General features: G+C 48.7%; 1 protein-coding gene across 8 annotated transcripts in view; it reads right to left on the bottom strand.

Annotated features, from left to right (window-relative positions):
* Window positions 1–17818, bottom strand: part of STAB2 (stabilin 2) — a 117619-nt gene that overhangs the window by 6804 nt on the left and 92997 nt on the right. For all 8 annotated transcript variants that reach the window (XM_084880100.1, XM_084880102.1, XM_084880101.1 and 5 more), the window contains 11 exons: window positions 17489–17638; window positions 16086–16190; window positions 14458–14565; window positions 12403–12596; window positions 10914–11055; window positions 8811–8944; window positions 6567–6732; window positions 6334–6440; window positions 4385–4504; window positions 3282–3422; window positions 1616–1723 (listed from right to left, as the gene is read on the bottom strand). In XM_084880100.1, coding sequence (XP_084736226.1) covers window positions 1616–1723; window positions 3282–3422; window positions 4385–4504; window positions 6334–6440; window positions 6567–6732; window positions 8811–8944; window positions 10914–11055; window positions 12403–12596; window positions 14458–14565; window positions 16086–16190; window positions 17489–17638 — 1475 coding nt within the window. The remainder of the gene's footprint in view (window positions 1–1615; window positions 1724–3281; window positions 3423–4384; window positions 4505–6333; window positions 6441–6566; window positions 6733–8810; window positions 8945–10913; window positions 11056–12402; window positions 12597–14457; window positions 14566–16085; window positions 16191–17488; window positions 17639–17818) is intronic.

The following is a 17818-nucleotide window of genomic DNA, read 5'->3' as shown; positions in this document are numbered from 1 at the left end:
TTGGTGGTGAGCAAGCCAGCAAGGGGGGGAAGTTGGGGACAAGCAGGCCAACAGGGGGGTGGGGGCAGTTGGGGGTGAGCAGGCTGGATCTGGCCTTAAATTGGCAGTTGGACATTCCCTGAGGGGTCCCAGATTGGAGAGGGTGCAAGCTGGGCTGAGGGACTCCCACCCCCATGCAGGAATTTCATGTACCAGGCACTAGTTTATTAATAAAAGAAAGCAAAAGAAAGTCAGACATGATAAGCATGGTCACCTGGGATGCTTCACCAGGAAGCTATAGCTTCACATAGCATTGTTCCTCCAAGGAGACTTAACGCTCTCCCTTCCCCATCCGGTCCTGGATTGTTGGGGGGAAAAGGGGAGATAGGCACCTGCACAGGGGAGGTGCCTGCCTGTCAGTCTAGCCTGGGGAACAAAGGATAGGCTAGGGGGCGGACCCCATCAGAACTGCACATCATCACGGTGAGTTAATTGGTTAGTTTGTAGAAACGCCTGGTTAAAACCCCCAAAGAGTTCGCTGCCTCTTGTTTTCTCTGGCTCTGTGACCTGAGTTTGCCTGTTCTCTCTCCATAGCCACACGGCCATAGCAGCCACATGGCCCATGGTCCTGCCGACTCCACAGCAAGAGGCTGGATTGCACTGTACTTCAATATGAGGCAGAAACTAGGGACCTGGTGAAGGCAACATTGGACTTCTGTCCACAGTGAGATGGACAGAGATGGGACCATGGAGGGGAACCCCCTTAAGTTGACATCATCAATAAAGCTTTCCATGCTGAAACCAGTTTGGCTCAGTGGATAGAGCGTCAGTCTGCGGACTGAAAGGTCCCAGGTTCGATTCCGGTCAAGGGCATGTATTATAGATACATTGGTTACGGGCACATCCCCAGTAGGGGGTGTGCAGGAGGCAGCTGGTCGATGTTTTTCTCTCATCGACATTTCTAGCTCTCTATCCCTCTTCCTTCCTCTCTGTAGAAAATCAATAAAATATATATATTAAAAAAAATAAAGCTTTCCATGAAGCCCTATCATTCCAAAGGGGCTCCAGGAGTTCTTTTCCTCGGGGCCCCAAGAACTCCACTTCCACTGGTAACAGTAGAGCTGGGATTTGGAGCTCATGCACTGAATTGCTGTGCTATGGAACTTCCTAGCATCCGGCTGTGCTCATCCTCCCTCACACCTTTGAACAAAGTTAGGATACTAACACCAACCACCAGACTGTCGCATAATTGTACTATGTGTCAGGGGCTAGCCTCATTATTTTACATGAACTCATAGTCCTCCCAAGAACTCAGGGAGAAAGGCGTTATAACCCCCATTTTGCAGGTAAGAAAAATGGGGTACAGATGTGTTCTGGGGCTTGTCCAAGGTCACACAGTTATAGAGTAGAGGGGCTTAGGATTTGTCACTCTCCTCCCAGTAGTTTCTCCATTGGCCCATCCTGTCCCTTTCATTCAACAAATATTAATGGTGACAGGCGTGTTTCTAATGCGCAGGAGTGGGGGTGGGATAAATGAGGGCCAGGCATCCCTGGGGCCAGCTGCCATGATTGGGGGAGGTGGATGTGTGGACACTGGACTTCTCCTGGACCCTCTCCACGAACCCTGGATACTCACCACTGGGGCAGGAGGTGCTTTTAAAGGCCTGGAAATGACATGAATGATCCCATTGGAGGCAAAGATGTCCCACTGCAGAATGGCTCTTCCATCGACAAACCTGGTCTCCTAGGGAAATGAGAAGAGGGCTGATGGAGACCGATGGTCACCTGACTGGTTCTCCTCACATGGTGGTCCATCTATGGAAGGAAGTTGTTCATTTTGCCCGAGATCTGGGAGCCTAAGTTTCAGGCGTATCTTCATCAATAGGCCACACAGGACTCCGCTCACCACCTGGCCAGCCCAGAACAATGAGCTGCTCTTGTGCAAACAACTTGATCAAGAGCTGGAGAGAACCTGAGGGGTCACCTATCCAGCCCACTTGTCTGACAGGTGAGGGGTGCAGGAGGAAAATGGTTTGTCCAAGATCACCCAGCTAGTAAGTGGTAAACCGCATGCCTCTGGTCTCCATTTCCATTGCTCTGAGCATCAGACCACACTGTGGAGAAGTAATGTTTAAGTCATCTTATCCCTTGCTGATCAAAGTGTGATCCCCTGGCTTGTGGTGTGGGCAATCACTCTAGAATTCACTGGAAATGCAGAAGCTGAGGCCCATACTCTACCTGTTGGATTACACCCTGCATTTTAATAAACCTGCAAGTAGTTTAAACGCCTGTTAAAATGTGAGAAGCACTGGTCTAAACTACTGACCTTAGATAACAGAAATCTTTTATTAGGTAACAATTAAAAATCATACTTATTTAACATTTGCTACATGTCAGGCACTACTCTCACACATCAAAAGCCTTGAATCACTGAATCCCCATAAAAGCCTATGATTTGACATCATGGGTATCCTGGTCATCATTACCATCACCACCAGCACCACCACTTCTAATATCAGGACCATCACTACCACCATCACCACCACCACCATCACCTCTACCACCATTATCACTACCACCACCACCACCATCACCATCATCAACATTACCATCACCAGCACCATTAATATCATCACCACCATCACATTACCACCACCATCATCACAACCACCACCACCATCATCACCACCACCACCATCATCATCATCACCATTACCATCACCATCACCATTAATATTATCACTACCACCACCATCATCAACATCAATACCATCACTTCAGCACCATCACCATGATCACCATTGACAAAATAATATCACCATCACCATCACCACCACCAACACATCCCATCATCCCCATTTTTCATATGAGGAGATTGGGACACAGAGAAGTTGGATGACTTGTCTAAGTTCCTACAGCTAGCAAGTGGCAGAAGTAGTTTTCATAGTAGGCTCTCATTTGACTTTAAGGACTTCATTTGACTTTAAGGCCTGGGATAGGCTGACAATCTGCCAGAAACAAAGGTGATGATCAGACAGAATTTAAAGTGGTTTCATTTACTAGTTTCTCATTACCTGCTTCTGAGGCTGGTGGTCACTAATGGCTTATTTCCCAAGGGGTAGGGCTAGCTGACCATTCAGTGTGGTGTGCTATGGTGTGTAGCTAATACCACCCCCTCGTTGCAGATTTAGGGTGTACTTTCACATTAGGATAGTTGCCATCTACGAAGCACATACTGTATGCTAGGAGCTTTGCATGCATTATCTCCAGTTCTTCTAATAAGCCCAGAAGACTTTTCATACCGGTTGCTGCTGGTCCTGGCTTGAGGTGATGAGCAGCTGGCTTCCCAGCCTTGTCCGCAGGAGGGTACCGTTGACAAGGTCATTGTAAAAAAGCATGCTGACATTGGCGAAGTGGTGCTCGATGTCCCGCCCAGACAGGGTCTGAGAGAAAGGAGGAATGCAAGAATGGTATTACAAGGCCAAGCAATATTTTTTCCTTTGAATGATAATGACACAGAAAAAAATATCACTACCCATGGCCTTGGCTTTTCTGCCTCACATGGTGATCAGGAAAAGTCATTCTTCACAGGCTTTGGTCGCCTGGGCTCTGCCAGAGGTTGCCTTCTAGCGAGGATGTGGCATGGAGAGCCATCTTTTGCAATCTAAGTGGAGCTTCCCTGTGGCATCCTGGGAATAGTGGGTCTTGAGTGGGCAGAGGTGTTGTCCCACTCAGCCCTGGGACTGTCAGAGCCTCCCCGACAGCCAACTGGGGGAGGGCTGAATGAATATTGCCAGTCCCTCTGTGTGTCATGGGGTGGTGACCTTTAGTGTAAGGTAAGGTGACCAGACGTCCCGCTTTTGGTGGGACTGTCCCACCAAAAGCGGGACGCCTGGTCACCTTATTTTAGTGTGGTGGGTTGGTTGCATAGGTGGTCCTGGTTCTTCACCCCTCCCTGTATCCTTGCTCTTTGTTATATATTTATAACAAATAAGGGCCTTCCATCCTGACTTTGGGCTCAGCTGTATGATTTAACTAGGCCAGTGGCATGTTAGCAAAGGGATCAGACTGGGGCTTGCAAAGTGCTCACAGGACCAGACTTGCTCTCACCATGTCCTGCTGTCTCCAGAAAAGCATGCCTGGGCTAGCCAGCTGGAGGGTGAGAGCCCGAGCAGCTGAGCCACACACCGCCAGCCTAGATCCTCCACCAGCCAGCCCATCTCAGACATGTGAGCAGGCCTCGCCAAGACCAGGTCTGCCAGTTGATTTACAGATGTGAGAGCTGAATAAATGTGTAGCTACCGAGTTTTGGGGTCATCTGTGCCGGGCTCTATCATGTGGTTGGAGAACTGATACTGGCTAGAAGAATTAAGTCTACAGCACAGACACCAGGGACCCCACTCACCTCGTTTCCTCCCAGCCCGCTGTTCTGTGGCACGAAGAGGGTGCCACGGATCGCCAGGTCAGTCAGGTGGTTCAGGAATGCCCGGCCTCTGGCTGAGCTGTTGGAGTAGGCCAGCACCTCCTGGGGAGGAGAAGGGAGTGATCAGAAGGAGAGGACCTGGGAATATTCCCGATGTGAGCCCAACTCAGGCTGCTGCTTGCTGGTCTGCCTACAGCTTGGCAGAGTTTCAGGAGCACTTTCCTTTTCTTCAGTAAATGCTGTGGTTCTAAACCACGGCCACACCAGTGGCCATTCTCAACGTGGCCGACTGCACAGTCCTTTGAAGCGTTAATCAAATCTTGAGTCTTCTGTGGTCAAAACCCTGCAATGGCCCCCACTTCACTCAGAGGAAAAGTCCAAGTCCTTGCAATGACCCATGAAGGCCAAACCTGGACACTGTGGCTCCTCGGACCCCATACCCAGCCTCCGGTAGCTCACTCTGCTCCAGCCACATGGGCTTTTCTGCTGCTCCAACCTGCCTGGCATATCATCCCATGCCTAGCAGTTCCTTCTTCATGGAACGGTCTCTCCCAAATCTGCATGTCTCAGATGTCACCTTCTCTCTAAGGCCTTCCCTCATCTCTCTATGCAAAATGGAAACCCTGTGGTTCCCCTCTCCACCCCACCTTCCTGCTCTACTTCCCTCCCCTATATCACCTTCTAGCAGTCAACAGGATTTACTTGTGTACTCTGTTTGTTTATTATGTTTGTACATTTTCTTTACTAATATCGCTCAAGCACATAGTAAGTGCTCAATAAATAGTCACTGAACAAATTATGAGCAATCACACTACCCAGTTCAATTTAGCCACTGTGCAGACAGGACTACTACTGCCAGAGAAATTAGGTTGCTGTAGAACACATAGCCATTGGGTTTTATGTTGACACTGTCTTTTCTCTGTAATGCGGTCACGAGCCAAGCTCCCAGACAGCAGGAATGTTGGACTGGGTGATTATCTCAGAATACTTACGGTAACCCTGATGTTTAGATAGATACCGCTGGTCTGTGGACAAAGATTCACCATTTAGGTAGGGGTCCTTGGTTTAACTTCTGCCCTGATTCTGCAAGCCCCATATTTATGCATAGTCTACTCTTTTTGGTTGTGTCCATGACCTTGCTCATCCTCAGTTTATTTGTCTACAGAGTGGGAATAATAGCAGAAGTAAGCTCATAAAGTTGCATCAAGATTTATTCTAACAAGGACTTAATTGAGCACCTGCTCCATGCAAGCCACAAAGCAGAGAAAAATCCTTCCCCTCACAGAGCTTACATTCTGCACAATTAGTGAAAGGGCTCAGTGCAGAGTTAATTCTCAGGGAATATTTGTTTTCTTGGTATTGCTGTTATTATTATTATTAGCTCAGATTTTTGATCAGTCAACCTTAAACCCTTCTCCAATGGGGGGTTTCTCTTCATTGGACATAACATGTGGACTACTGAAATGACTTGAAGTGTAGTGCAAAATACAAAAGTTGACACCATGTGGATGGTTTGGCTCACTGTGTGGTCACCAGGCAGGCTTAGTTCACTATGTCCCATCCTGTCCCTGAAGATCAGACTCAAGATGGCTCCAGATGCACACAGAGATAGTAATACCAGCTTACACCAAGACAGCATGTCTTTCCTTGTGATGGCCTCAGGTCTAAGTGCTTTACAAATATGAACTCATTTAATTATCGCAATGATCTTATGAAGTTGGTGCTATCATTATCTCCATTATACAGACGAGAAAACTGAGGCCCAGAGAAGAAAGTAACTTTAAGATGATGCAACAAGTGGCAAAGCCAAGCTTCAAATTCAGGCAATGTGGTCCAGTGCCCGTGCTCCTAACCATGCCTGTGAGCCTTTGCCTTCTGCTTTGAGGCAACCCCTCCTTCTCTGAGTGAAAACGAGCAGACACGGTACCTACCATCAGGAAGTTTGTGAGCGAAGGGAAGGACATCAGGACCTGCAGGAGATTTCCACTGCACGAGAAGCCGTCTCCCACGTAGCCCACCTTGCAGGTGCAGTTCACATCTGGAAGGCAGGGGCACATGGCAGGGACCTCAGCTGCCAACCTCACCCTTGAAGATTGGCTGGCCAGGCCGAGGATGGCTCACCAGCTGTGCGGCCTGGAATCGGAAGTGCAGCTGGGAGCATTACCTTTCACCCGGTAGCAGAAGACATCCCACATTTCACTCTTGTTGTTTCTCGGTCCATAGTCCACTATCCCAACAACACCAGAGCCACAGTTCTGGGAGGCGTAAGCTGTGGGGTAGGCAACCCGCCCACTCTCAAGCCAGCCTGCTGAGCAGATGTGGTAGTTGGCCTGTAGGGACACAGATGTGGCTATGGGTCAGCTGCAACTTCATATTTGTTGTGGAGTCCTTTGGCTAATACCTGATCCCCCCCATCGGACTGTAAACTCTAGGGAGTCAGGGGTCATGGCTCATTTTGCCTGTTGTACCCCTCTGCTTGTGACATAGTAGATGCTCATTAAGTTTTTGTTGATTGTCCCATTGTATGGACAAAAGTGGTGCCCTCTCTTTCTTGTAGGCGTCTGAGTCCTTTATACTCATTTTCCTTTTCTCTGCTCTTGAGAAAGGAGTTACTCTTAGCCATTTACTCCTAGTGAAAATTCTTTTGCTTATGGATTGGCAGAACTCTAACTGATCATCACCACCATCATTACTATCATCATCATCATCATCATCATCACCCTTATCATGTTCAACATCACCGTTATCAGCTTCATCATCACCATCATTATCACCACTATCACCATCATAATAATTATCACCATCACCATCACCATCACCACCACCATCACCATCACCATCATCATCATAACACAATGAGAGCTTATCCTGGGCTAGGTTCTGTTGCAAAGGCTTTTCATGTATCAACACCTTTAACCCTCACATCAACCCTTTGAGAGAAGAACTTGAAAAATGTCCCTATATTTCCCAGCCAGTGTGGTTCAGTGCTTGAGCATTGGCCTATGAACCAGGAAGTCATGGTTTGGTTTCCGGTCAGGGCACGTGCCCAGGTTATGGGCAGAATCCCAGTGTGGGGCATGCAGATAATCAGGAAGCAGTTAATTAATGATCATCTTTCATCATTGATATTTCTATCTCTCTTCCTCTATCTTCTTCTCTGAAATCAATAAAAGATATATTTTAAAAAAAGTTCCCTATCACATAACTGAGAAAATGGAGGCAAAGAGGAGTTAAGTGACTTGCTCCAAGTCCTATAGCCAGCAAATAACAGAGCTGAGATGCACACCCAGGCAGCCTCCTCCAGAGCTCTTTAATATATATTTTATTGATTTTTTATTTTACAGAGAGGAAGGGAGAGGGATAGAGAACTATAAACATCGATGAGAGAGAAATATTAATCACCTGCCTCCTGCACACCCTACTGGGGATGTGCTCACAACCAAGGTACATGTCCCTGACTGGAATCGAATAGAATCTGGGACCCCTCCATCTGCAGGCCGATGAGAGCTCTTAATTTTAAAAGCTGAGTTCCTACTGTAGGCCAGTCACTGTGCCATTTCACCTTTAATCCTTATACAAACATGCCAAGTAGGACAGAGGTTTCAATAGCTTGGTCAAGGCCACACAACCAGCAAGCAGGAGAGCAGAAATTCAGACCCTCCAAGATGCTGGGTCCTGGCATCAAAGGCTTTGTCAGATCTGAGGGAAGGTAGAGAGATGATAGGGATGGAGGTTGGAGGAAGAGTTCTAATATTATACCGGGTAGCAGTCCCCTCTTTTGCTCCCACTGAGAAATCACTAGGTAACTCCAAGGGGCTGGCCTTTCCAAATGTGCAGGCTTCTGGTTTTTAAGGCCAGGGCTCCACCTCCCACCTGGCTGTGGCTGAGAGCTAGGCCATCCTCATTCACCCCCTTCTCAGCCCCTTCAGACACAGGGAAATCCAGCTAATCCAGAGGAATGGGTAGATTCAGGGAGATGCCAGGCTTGTGGTCATTGGTGTCTTCCTGGGCCCTAGCTGTGAGGTATGCACTCCCAGTCTGTGCCTCTGCTGGGGCAGTTGAATGTCATGGTCAAGAACAGCCTTTTGGAGTCAGGGCTACATTTGACCACTGGATCTTCCACTTCCTGGCTAGGTGTCACTGCACACATTACTTAACATCTCAGAACTTCACTTGGCCCTACCTGTACCTCCAGGCATGTTGTAAGGATGGACAGTAATGTCAGTGAACCACCCCTCACAGTGCCTGACACATAGTAGACACCCAATGGCTGTGACACATAGTTATTATGGCTCCAGCAGCTCCCTGCACTCCCTATCCAACAGCCAAAGTGTCCCATGTTAAGAAGAGCCTGTAGCTCCTCCCCAGCAGACCCTGCGGGCATGGTACCCACCAACTGGGGACCCACCTTCTGAGCATAGGAGAGCTGGTTGTAGGTCGCCATGGTTGCGGCTTCATTGGCACAGGCCTCTTTGGCTTTGTCAAAGGTCAGCTTATACTGGCCCAGTGGGGAGCGGAGATGGAACACCCCAACGGTGGCATCTGGATAGGCAAGGAGAGGAACCAACCAGGTTAGTATTTCCTGCGAAGAACTCTGAAGAACGTTTAAAGCAGAAGGCAGACTACTGAGTTTCTGTATGTGGAATCACTCATTTGTCCTTTTGTGTCTGGCTTATTTCATGTAGCATGTTTTCAAGGTGTGATCATGTTGTAGCATGTATCAGAGTTTCATTCCTTTTCAAAGCTGAATACAATCCCTGCTGTAGGATATTGTCTGCCCATTCATTTGTGCATGGGCATTCGGGTTGTTTCCACCTTTTGGCTATTGTGAATAATGCTGCTGTGAACATGGGTGGACCTATATCTATCTGAGTCTCTGGTTTCAATTTTTCTCTATTCTTCTCTCTCATTTCAATTGGATTGTCAGCATGTGAAAAATTACTGTCTTCTGTCTTATTAGTTTTCCCCCCCTGTTCTTATAAATTTTAAAATTAAAAAAACATTTTAGAAATTTTTGAATTTCTCACTTAGAATGTCCTAAGTAGACAATGTCATTATCCTATGTGTTTTCCCTGCTTATATGCACCCTCTAGCTCATGCATGCCCAAATGATGTCGTAGGATGGACAGTGATGTCAACAAACCACCCCTCACAGTATCTGACACATAGTAGACCCCCCAATGGGGCTTTAGGGCTTAATTTATGTTATGGACTGAATGTTTGTGTCCTCCTCAAATTCCCGTGTTGAAATCTTCACCTCAATGTGATGCTATTAGAAGGTGGGGCCTTTGGGAGGTAAGTGGGTCATGGGGGTGGAGCCCGCATGAATGGGCAGAGACTTTATGAGAAGGACCACAGAGAGCGCCATTGTCCTTTCTGCCTTGTGAGAAGTTGGCCGTCTGCAGGCTGGAAGAGGGTCCTACTGTGCTGGCTGGCACTCTGACCTTGGACTTCCTCCTCTAGAACTGGGAGGAATCAATTTCTTGTTGTTAATGAGCCAACCTGTCTATGGTACTTTGTTATAGCAGTTCAGATGGACTAGGACAGTACATAACAGGTCTTACATGGGTAGTTATTATTGAGATGCTAAGAACTGCCTCACTAAAGCAAACCGAACCCGCCTGAGACGTCTGTTGGCCATAGGTGCAGTGGCTATATCCCTTTCTGAGACTGAGCCCTCCCTGCCCTGGTTCAGAACTCGTTTGTGGGCCCTTTATGGCTTTCCTCCATCAGGTTTCAAGATGCTCTGTCAGCTGCACCTCTGTACTTAGTGTTACTATGCTGGTGGGGTTATTATAAGCCATCCACATCAGCCTTGGAAGTAGGTGAGCCTGTGCCAATCCATGTGCTACTATTCACATGACTGCAAAGAAATCGCTCTGCTCCTGGCAGCCACTTCCTCTTGGTTATTTAAACCCTTAATGATGCTCCTTTCCAATTAGGGGTTGCAGGGATTGCTAAGCAACTCAGAAAAATTCACGGTAGAGGACCTTTGAGCTCCCGTCTCATTCTCAAGGCTCAGGGTACAATTCTGAGTTTACTTGCCCCTCCACTCAGGGCTATGCACCGGCAGTTTGGCTATATATATATATTTGTATTTTAAAAGGTCCATTAACTTGCCAGTTTTTAAAAATCCTCCCTAGAGGATATTTTTTTTATTGATTTCCAAAGAGTGGAAAGGAAGGAAGGAGGGAGGGGGAAAGGAGGAGGAGATATCAACAGGAGAGAAACACGTCAACTGGCTGCCTCCTGGGCACACCTGGGGATGGAACCTGCAACTGAGGAATGTGCTCTTGATGGGGAATTGACACTCTAACCACTGAGCCAAACAGGCCAGGGCAAGTTGTAGAATTTAATGCAATTAAAATGTTTACTTTTTACTTTTATTTTTAAATGGTTACTTTTTAAAAGTTAAATTGTTTTTCTTTTCCTCTTGCACAGACTCCCCTTCCCCTTCCCCCCACGCCTGAAGACCAGGTGCTTTGGGCCCGCAGCCCCTCGCCACACTGACCCTGGAAGTGGAGGTCGGCACAGTTGGCATCGGCGTGGCACTGTCCGTTGTCCTGCAGGCAGCGGTCCATGGGCAGCTGCTCCGGCTCACAGTCCACCCCGTCTCCTACGTAATGACTTTTACACTCACACTTCTGCCTGCCCTGTGGGGAGATCGGAAAGGTGAAAAAGCCCCCTGGCTAGGACCCAGGATCCCTAGCGCTCTGCAGCCCACCATCCAGCACAGGAAATGTTCAGAAGGATATATGCCTCTCCTGTCCAGAGGGAAAGAAGTAACTGTCACGTGGTGTTTGTCCAGGATCATGATGAAATGCTGTCCTTCGCATCTCAGCTCAGGGGAGCCTCCCTGACCCCTAAATAAGGCAGCTCCCCATGCCCTGCCGCACTGGCCGGGTCACATTCTTCCTGACCCCCGGGGCTCTCCAAGAGTGTCTTGTGCGTGAGTTCTGCACTGAGCATCGCCTCTCCCTCTGCTCGAATACAAGCACTTTATTGCGACATCCCTGGCACCTGCACCAGCACATAGTAGGTGCTTGATGACCATTTGTTGGATGAGTGAATGAGCTCATTTGATCCCACAACAATCCTATGAGATCTGCATTATTATTAGGCCCACTTTGCAGATGAGGAAACAGGCTCAGAGAGGCGAAGTAGCCAGCCCCAGGCCACACAGTGTACACTGTAAGTCCAGGAGCTGAGACTCAAAGGCTGTCTGACTCTGAGTTCACGTTATAACCATCGTGGACATTATCTCCCACCATCTTCTCTTCCCACCAGATAAACAGGGCTCCAGGTGCTAGTTCCATTCTGAAAAGACTTGAGGGCCTACCTGGTTTGGCTCAGTGGATAGAACATCGGCCTTTGGACCAAAGAGTCCCAGGTTCAATTCCAGTCAAGGTCATATGCCCGGATTGTGGGCTCGATCCCCAATAGGGGGCATGTAGGAGGCAGCCAATCAGTGATTCTCTTTCATCCTTGATGTTTCTATCTCTCTCCTTTCCTCTCTGAAGTCAATAAAAAATTATATATATATATATATGGAAAAAAAGAGAAGGTGGCCTGTTGGTGCCTGTTGTTTAAAAAATAAAATAAGTAAATAAAAAGGCTCGAGGGAGTGTCCAAACCTGCACTTTCCTGCCACCTCCTACCAACTCTTTTTGTTTTAGTAAACTTTTGAGTTTGGATAATTTTAAGTGTACAGGAAAGTTGCAAAGATAGCAGAGAGAGTTAGTCCCATCTGCCCTCCACCCAGTTTCCCCAAATGTCAACATTTTATGTCACCATAGGACACGTGTCAAAGCTAAGAAATCAGCGCTGGTCCATTACTATGAACTAAACAACAGACTTCCTGTGGAATTCACCAGTTTTTCCACAAAGGTCCTTTTCTGGCTTAGGATGCCACCTCGCCCCTGGCTCGCCGACTTCACAAGAAGTAGACCGAGGTGGGAAGCAGAGGGGAGAAGAAGCTGATCCTGGGGAGACAGACTCACCGGGCCAGTCATCCTGCAGGTGGCGTGCTCATGGCACCCCCCGTTGAGGCCGTCCGCACAGGGGTCTACCTCCAAGCAGCTGCGGCCGTCCCCCTTGTAGCCCTTCGGACAGCTGCAGGAGACCTTGGTGCCTTTCTGGGAGCACCTGGCGACCTTCGCACAGCCCCCGTTGTTCTGTTTGCAGAAATCCACCACTGCAAGAGCAGAGAGAGGGGGCTCATGAGCCACTGTCTGTGCAACGGGCCTCAGACTGGGCTACGGGTCACCTCGGGACCAGTGGCCCCAACATGTTGGTGCCCTCTCTCCCCAGGCCCCGTGGCCTCTGTGTTAGCCTTTGCAAACCCTACTATCCTGCGGCTAATCCTCTCAGAGACCAGGCCCGAAGACATCAGGCCACCTCTGCCCCTCTGTCCCATACTGCTAGCCTCACCTTGGGCATCACTTTCCTGCGTGAGTTTGGGTGTTTACTAGTCACATTAGGACAGTTATGTGTGTATATGTGTGTGTAGAGCTAGTCCACTATGGAGGACGTGTGAGATAGACATGACCCCATTCTACAGATGAGCAAACTGAAACTCAGAGAGCTTCACGGATCTGGTGAAGGCAAAAGGGCTAGAATGTGGCGGCGCTGGGATTTAGACCCAGGTTGGTTTGTTTCAGAAATCTGTGCGGTCCCCACTGTTGTGCTGCCTTTTAGCACGTTCGTTTGCACAACCGCCCAAATTTCACTCCAGATTAGCTCTAGCCTCTGGAGTAGCTGGAAAGCCATCTGGTTTCTCTTACCTGCCTTTTTGCCTAGAGTTGTTGCAGCCACTTGAGACTCTGAGGGAATGGACATTAGGAACAAAAGGCCTCACCCTAAGGATGGTGGGGTAGAAAGACAGACCTGGGACTTTGCTGCCACTGTTGAGTGCCGAGCCATTTCTGGACTGCCTTGTGGCAGATTACAAAAGAGCAGGCATAGCCCTAGTTGGTTTGGCTCAGTGAATAGAGCATCGGACTCCGGACTGGAAGGCCCCAGGTTGGATTCTGATCAGGGGTGCATGCTCGGGTTGCGGGCTCCATCCCCCAGTAAGGGGCATGCACGAGGTAGCTGATCAATGATACTCTCTCATCATTGATGTTTCTACCTCTCTCTCTCCCTCTCCCTTCCTCTCTGAAATCAATAAAAATTTATAAGACAAAACAAAACAAAAAAAAACAGCAGGCATAGTGAGATCTCATTTTTGTAAAGAAAGTCTATATCTCTGTGAATAATTATTCATGAAAAAAGAAAGTACTTGTGGCCAAGGTTGTTCGCTCCCCCTAGTACTTACTGTCTCCTTTATCTATAGACTTTTAGCTGGGCTCATGGTGGCCTAATGAAAGACTGCATTTCCCAGGATTCCTTGCTGCTACATGTGATAGATAATGAGGGCCAACCAATAGGAGCAGACAGGACTTTAGCAACTACTAGGTGTGTCCTTAAATCTCCTTCCTCTCCCTCTCCCTCCTGCTGCCTAGGATGTGTTTATGGCCCTGGCTATCTCGGGTCAGGCAACTGAATGATGGCAGAGCAACAAGATAGAAGGAGTCTGGGCTCCCCGGTGACCTTTCACAGTGATGCCTCATGTTTTGCGTGATGAAAATAAACATCTAAACATCAGCCATATTTATGCCACTGTACCTTTGGGTCTCCATGTGGCTGAACCCACATCCTCACTATTAAATACAGACATTGCAATGTTCAGAGTGGTTCTTATTAAATAGTGAGAGTATGTGTAATTTTAACTATTGTTTTTATAATAAATACTATAGGGTATCTTCTGAATTTTTTGAAGTAAGACTGGAATACTCACAGAGTTAGAAAAACACTATAAAATGAAGTGCAACACAGTTTGCAAAAACAATTTCAAACCGTGACCTGGGAGGTGGGCAGGTCAGGTGTAAGCAAACCCACTAAGGAAACTGAGCCACAGAGGGGGTAGGTATTGCCAAGTGGCCCAGGCAGGAGGCAGAAGGGCCAGGATGGAGCCCAGACCATGACTGTTTCACACATGCACAAATGGGACCCACCTGTGCACGTTATTCCGTCGCCTTCGTAATTCAGGTTACACTCACACGTGTTGTTCTCCTTACAGGTAGCGTGAGCAGAACAAGGAGGTGTGCACACGGGGGGCAAAGCTGCAAAGAAAAAAAGGTCTCCATTCATCCTGTGTCATGGCGAGAAGAGTTGAGACCAATTAATTGTCTTCCCAAGACTCCCCTCTGAGTTGCCATTGTGTTTCAAAAGTGTCCCCTCATAGCCGAGGAGTTGGGTGATTTGCTAAGATCCCTTCTAGCCTGGAGATCCCGAGATTCTGGAATTACTCCTTTATATTAAGACATTATCTCTGTGATGTTAATCAGATTAAAATGCAAACATGTTCCCTTTGGGAGAAACCAATTAAAACTTTCTATGTCCAAATTTGCTAGCAGACATGAATTTGGTAGATTAGCTCTCTGATCCTAAGGGCATGGGGTTCCAGATGGAGATGGTTAGATTGGAGGAGAGCCCAGTTGGTGTGGCTCAGTGGTTGAGGGTTGACCTATGAACCAGGGGGTCCATGGTTGGATTCCCAGTCAGGGCATGTGCCCAGGTTGTGGGCTCTATCCCACACCAACAATGCAGCCAACAGCTGGAGAGTGAGCTGGTTGAAGGCAGCTGACAAATGATTTTCTCTTATCACCGATGCTTCTCTCTCTCTCCCTCCCCTTTCCTCTCTGAAATGAATAAAAATATATTAAATTGGAGGGAAAATTCTGAGGGGCTTTGGTGCATGGATGGGGCTGCAGCATCTACAGGCTGCAGGAAGCCAGGTGGCAGTCAGGGTCCGGGAGCAGGAGGAGGAGAGGGAGAAATGGAAGTGAAGGGCCCTGTTGGAATTCTGGAACTTCAGGTTGCCAAAGCCCAGCGGAAGAGCTTGGTCCGCCCTTCAGAACCCGGCCATGGGTGTGAGTAGGGCTGAGGGAAGGGGGCGGGGAGGGATGAAATGGCAGTGATTCACATGAGATAATTTAACCTTTATATCTCAGACCTTCTGCCAGCAATAGGGCTCTGGGCACAAGGAGGCTCAGAAAACTGCTCAGTAAGGATCAAGGTAATGATGACTTGATAATGATAATGGCAGCCACTGTTTTTTAGAGCCCAAGTACACCGGGCACTTCAAAGCCATGATCTCCAGCCTCACAACAACCCTCTCTCCTCCACCCCCTGCAAAATGTGTAACACACACTTCTTTTCAAAAGATGAGTGCATCAAGGCTCAGAGCGGGCCTCTGGTCTGGTAAATAGAATCTGGAATCAGATCCGGGATTCCAGGCTGTATTTCTTATGGAAGTACTCAGCCTTGGGGCCCTGGACCATGACCCCAGAGCCCCTCCCTGCCCGATCCTGCATTCTTTGCCTGAGGTGGGTCCTCTGTGATTGCACAGGACTGCATGCTAATTTCATGGGTTTGCATGAAAAATTTTATCTACGTTTCCTTCAAGTTGCCACACTCCCGAGGCCTGGGGCCACGTAGCCAAGTCAGCTGTTCACCTGGCCCAGGGCGCACCTACTGTGTTGCCTTAATTTTTAATTTTTTTTTCAGGTGCTGCTCAGGCCCAACATGAATTGGACGCTCAGGGCAGGGTTCCAGGTGGCTGCTCACGCCCATGACAGACCTGCCTGCGTGTCGCAGAAGCGGCCGGTCCACCCAGCTTCACAGAGGCACTGTCCGGAGCCCGTGATCCCCTCATCACACTGGCCGTGGTCTGAGCAGCCACAGGCTGTAAAGCAAATTGTGGTCAGTGGTCCGTCATCAGGGATTGAAATCCAAGCAACCAGCTCACTCGCCACCTGTTGGCTGCGTTGTCACTGTGGGAGGCACCCTGCTTGTGCCATACTCACTCACTCATTCATCCATCCAGACATTCGAAATAAAACTTATTCAGTGGCTATCATGGGGCAGACATGACTGGGCAATGAGGTTACACCAGACAAAAGAACAGAAGAGGGAGAGAACCTTATCTGCCCCCCCCCCCCCCCGAGCAGAGAAATCTATTTAACAGTAAAATCTCCAAGACACGTACCAATTCTTCCACTTCTCGCCACCCCCAGCTCCACCAGAACCCAAGACAATACCAGCTCTCACATAGGCAGTGGCATTAGCTTCCCTAACGGTGTCCCTGATTCTGTGCTTCTTTCTGGCAGTGTCTTCTCCACAGGACAGCTGAACATCCGTTTTAATCTGCTCATGACGCTCCTCCCTCCCTAACCTTTCCCTGGCCACCATCACACACAGAGCAGGGGCCATAGATCTTTCTCGGGCTGAGATGCTCCCATGTGACCTGGCCCCTGGAGATCTGCAGATTGCATGCCTTCCTTCCTTCTTCTTCTCACGTGCTCACTCTGCTCAGCCACTCAGGCCTCTGCTGTTTGTTTCATGGCAAGCCTGCTCCTGCCACAGGGCCTTTGCACATGCTCATCTCTCTGTTACCATCCCCCTCACCTGCTTCCTTATATTTATACCTTTATAACTACGATCGTTTCTGCAGCTTTCATCTGTTTTCTCCCTTCAATACACACTCTTTGAGAGCTGGGGCTTTGCCCCCTCCTACACCACTGTGTCCTTACAACTTAGAACAATTCCTGGCTTTTGAGCCTCTGAGTGCCTCTGTTTCCTCTTCTGCTACGTGGGAATAACAGCAGTATCCACCTCAAAGTGTTGTTGTGAGGATTACATGGTAAAACATATCTGCCTGGCACATAGCAGGCACTCCATAAACTGTTAGCTATCAATATTAGTAAGGACTGAACACTACAGGTTGGTTGAATAACTGAATGAATGAATGTTGTTCAGCCACAGCTTGTCTTGGTGGCTGCAGCTCTTTCAGAGATGCAGCTCTTTCAGCGGATGGAAATGCGCACACATCCGAGGGGGAAAAGCACGTAAAGGGAGGTAGATGGGGGCAGGTGTGGCTGGGAGAGGGGAAGACGCATGCTTCCAGGGCAGGAGACTGGTGTGGATCAGGGCAGGGAGCACTCAGCTGCCCAAGAGGCTGAGCAGGTGCGTGGTGCCACCTACGCTGACAGTCAGGCCCGAACCTCCCTGGCCAGCACAGCTCGCACGCCGTCCCGTTGAAGCCAGCGTTGCATATACACTCTCCCGTGGCCCAGTACTGGTCCAGGCAGATACCCCGGTTATTACACGGGGTATCTGATCCTCCGGGGCAGGCTAGAAGAGATGAAATAGCAGGGACTCAACAGCCTCCCCAGCATCTGTAAATGCGCTGCTAACCCGTCCGCAGCCGTGGGTCCCAAGCTCCATTAGCCCAGAGGGACTATGGCCCTGGGGACCTACCCACACCATGTCTCAATGTTTAGGGCAAGCCACTACACTTAAATGTATCTGATG

Source organism: Pipistrellus hanaki (assembly GCF_964339955.1).
Source record: "Pipistrellus hanaki genome assembly, chromosome: 3".
Lineage (NCBI taxonomy): Eukaryota > Metazoa > Chordata > Mammalia > Chiroptera > Vespertilionidae > Pipistrellus > Pipistrellus hanaki.
Note: the sequence above shows the minus strand (reverse complement) of the source record. Positions and strands in the feature narration are given on the sequence as shown.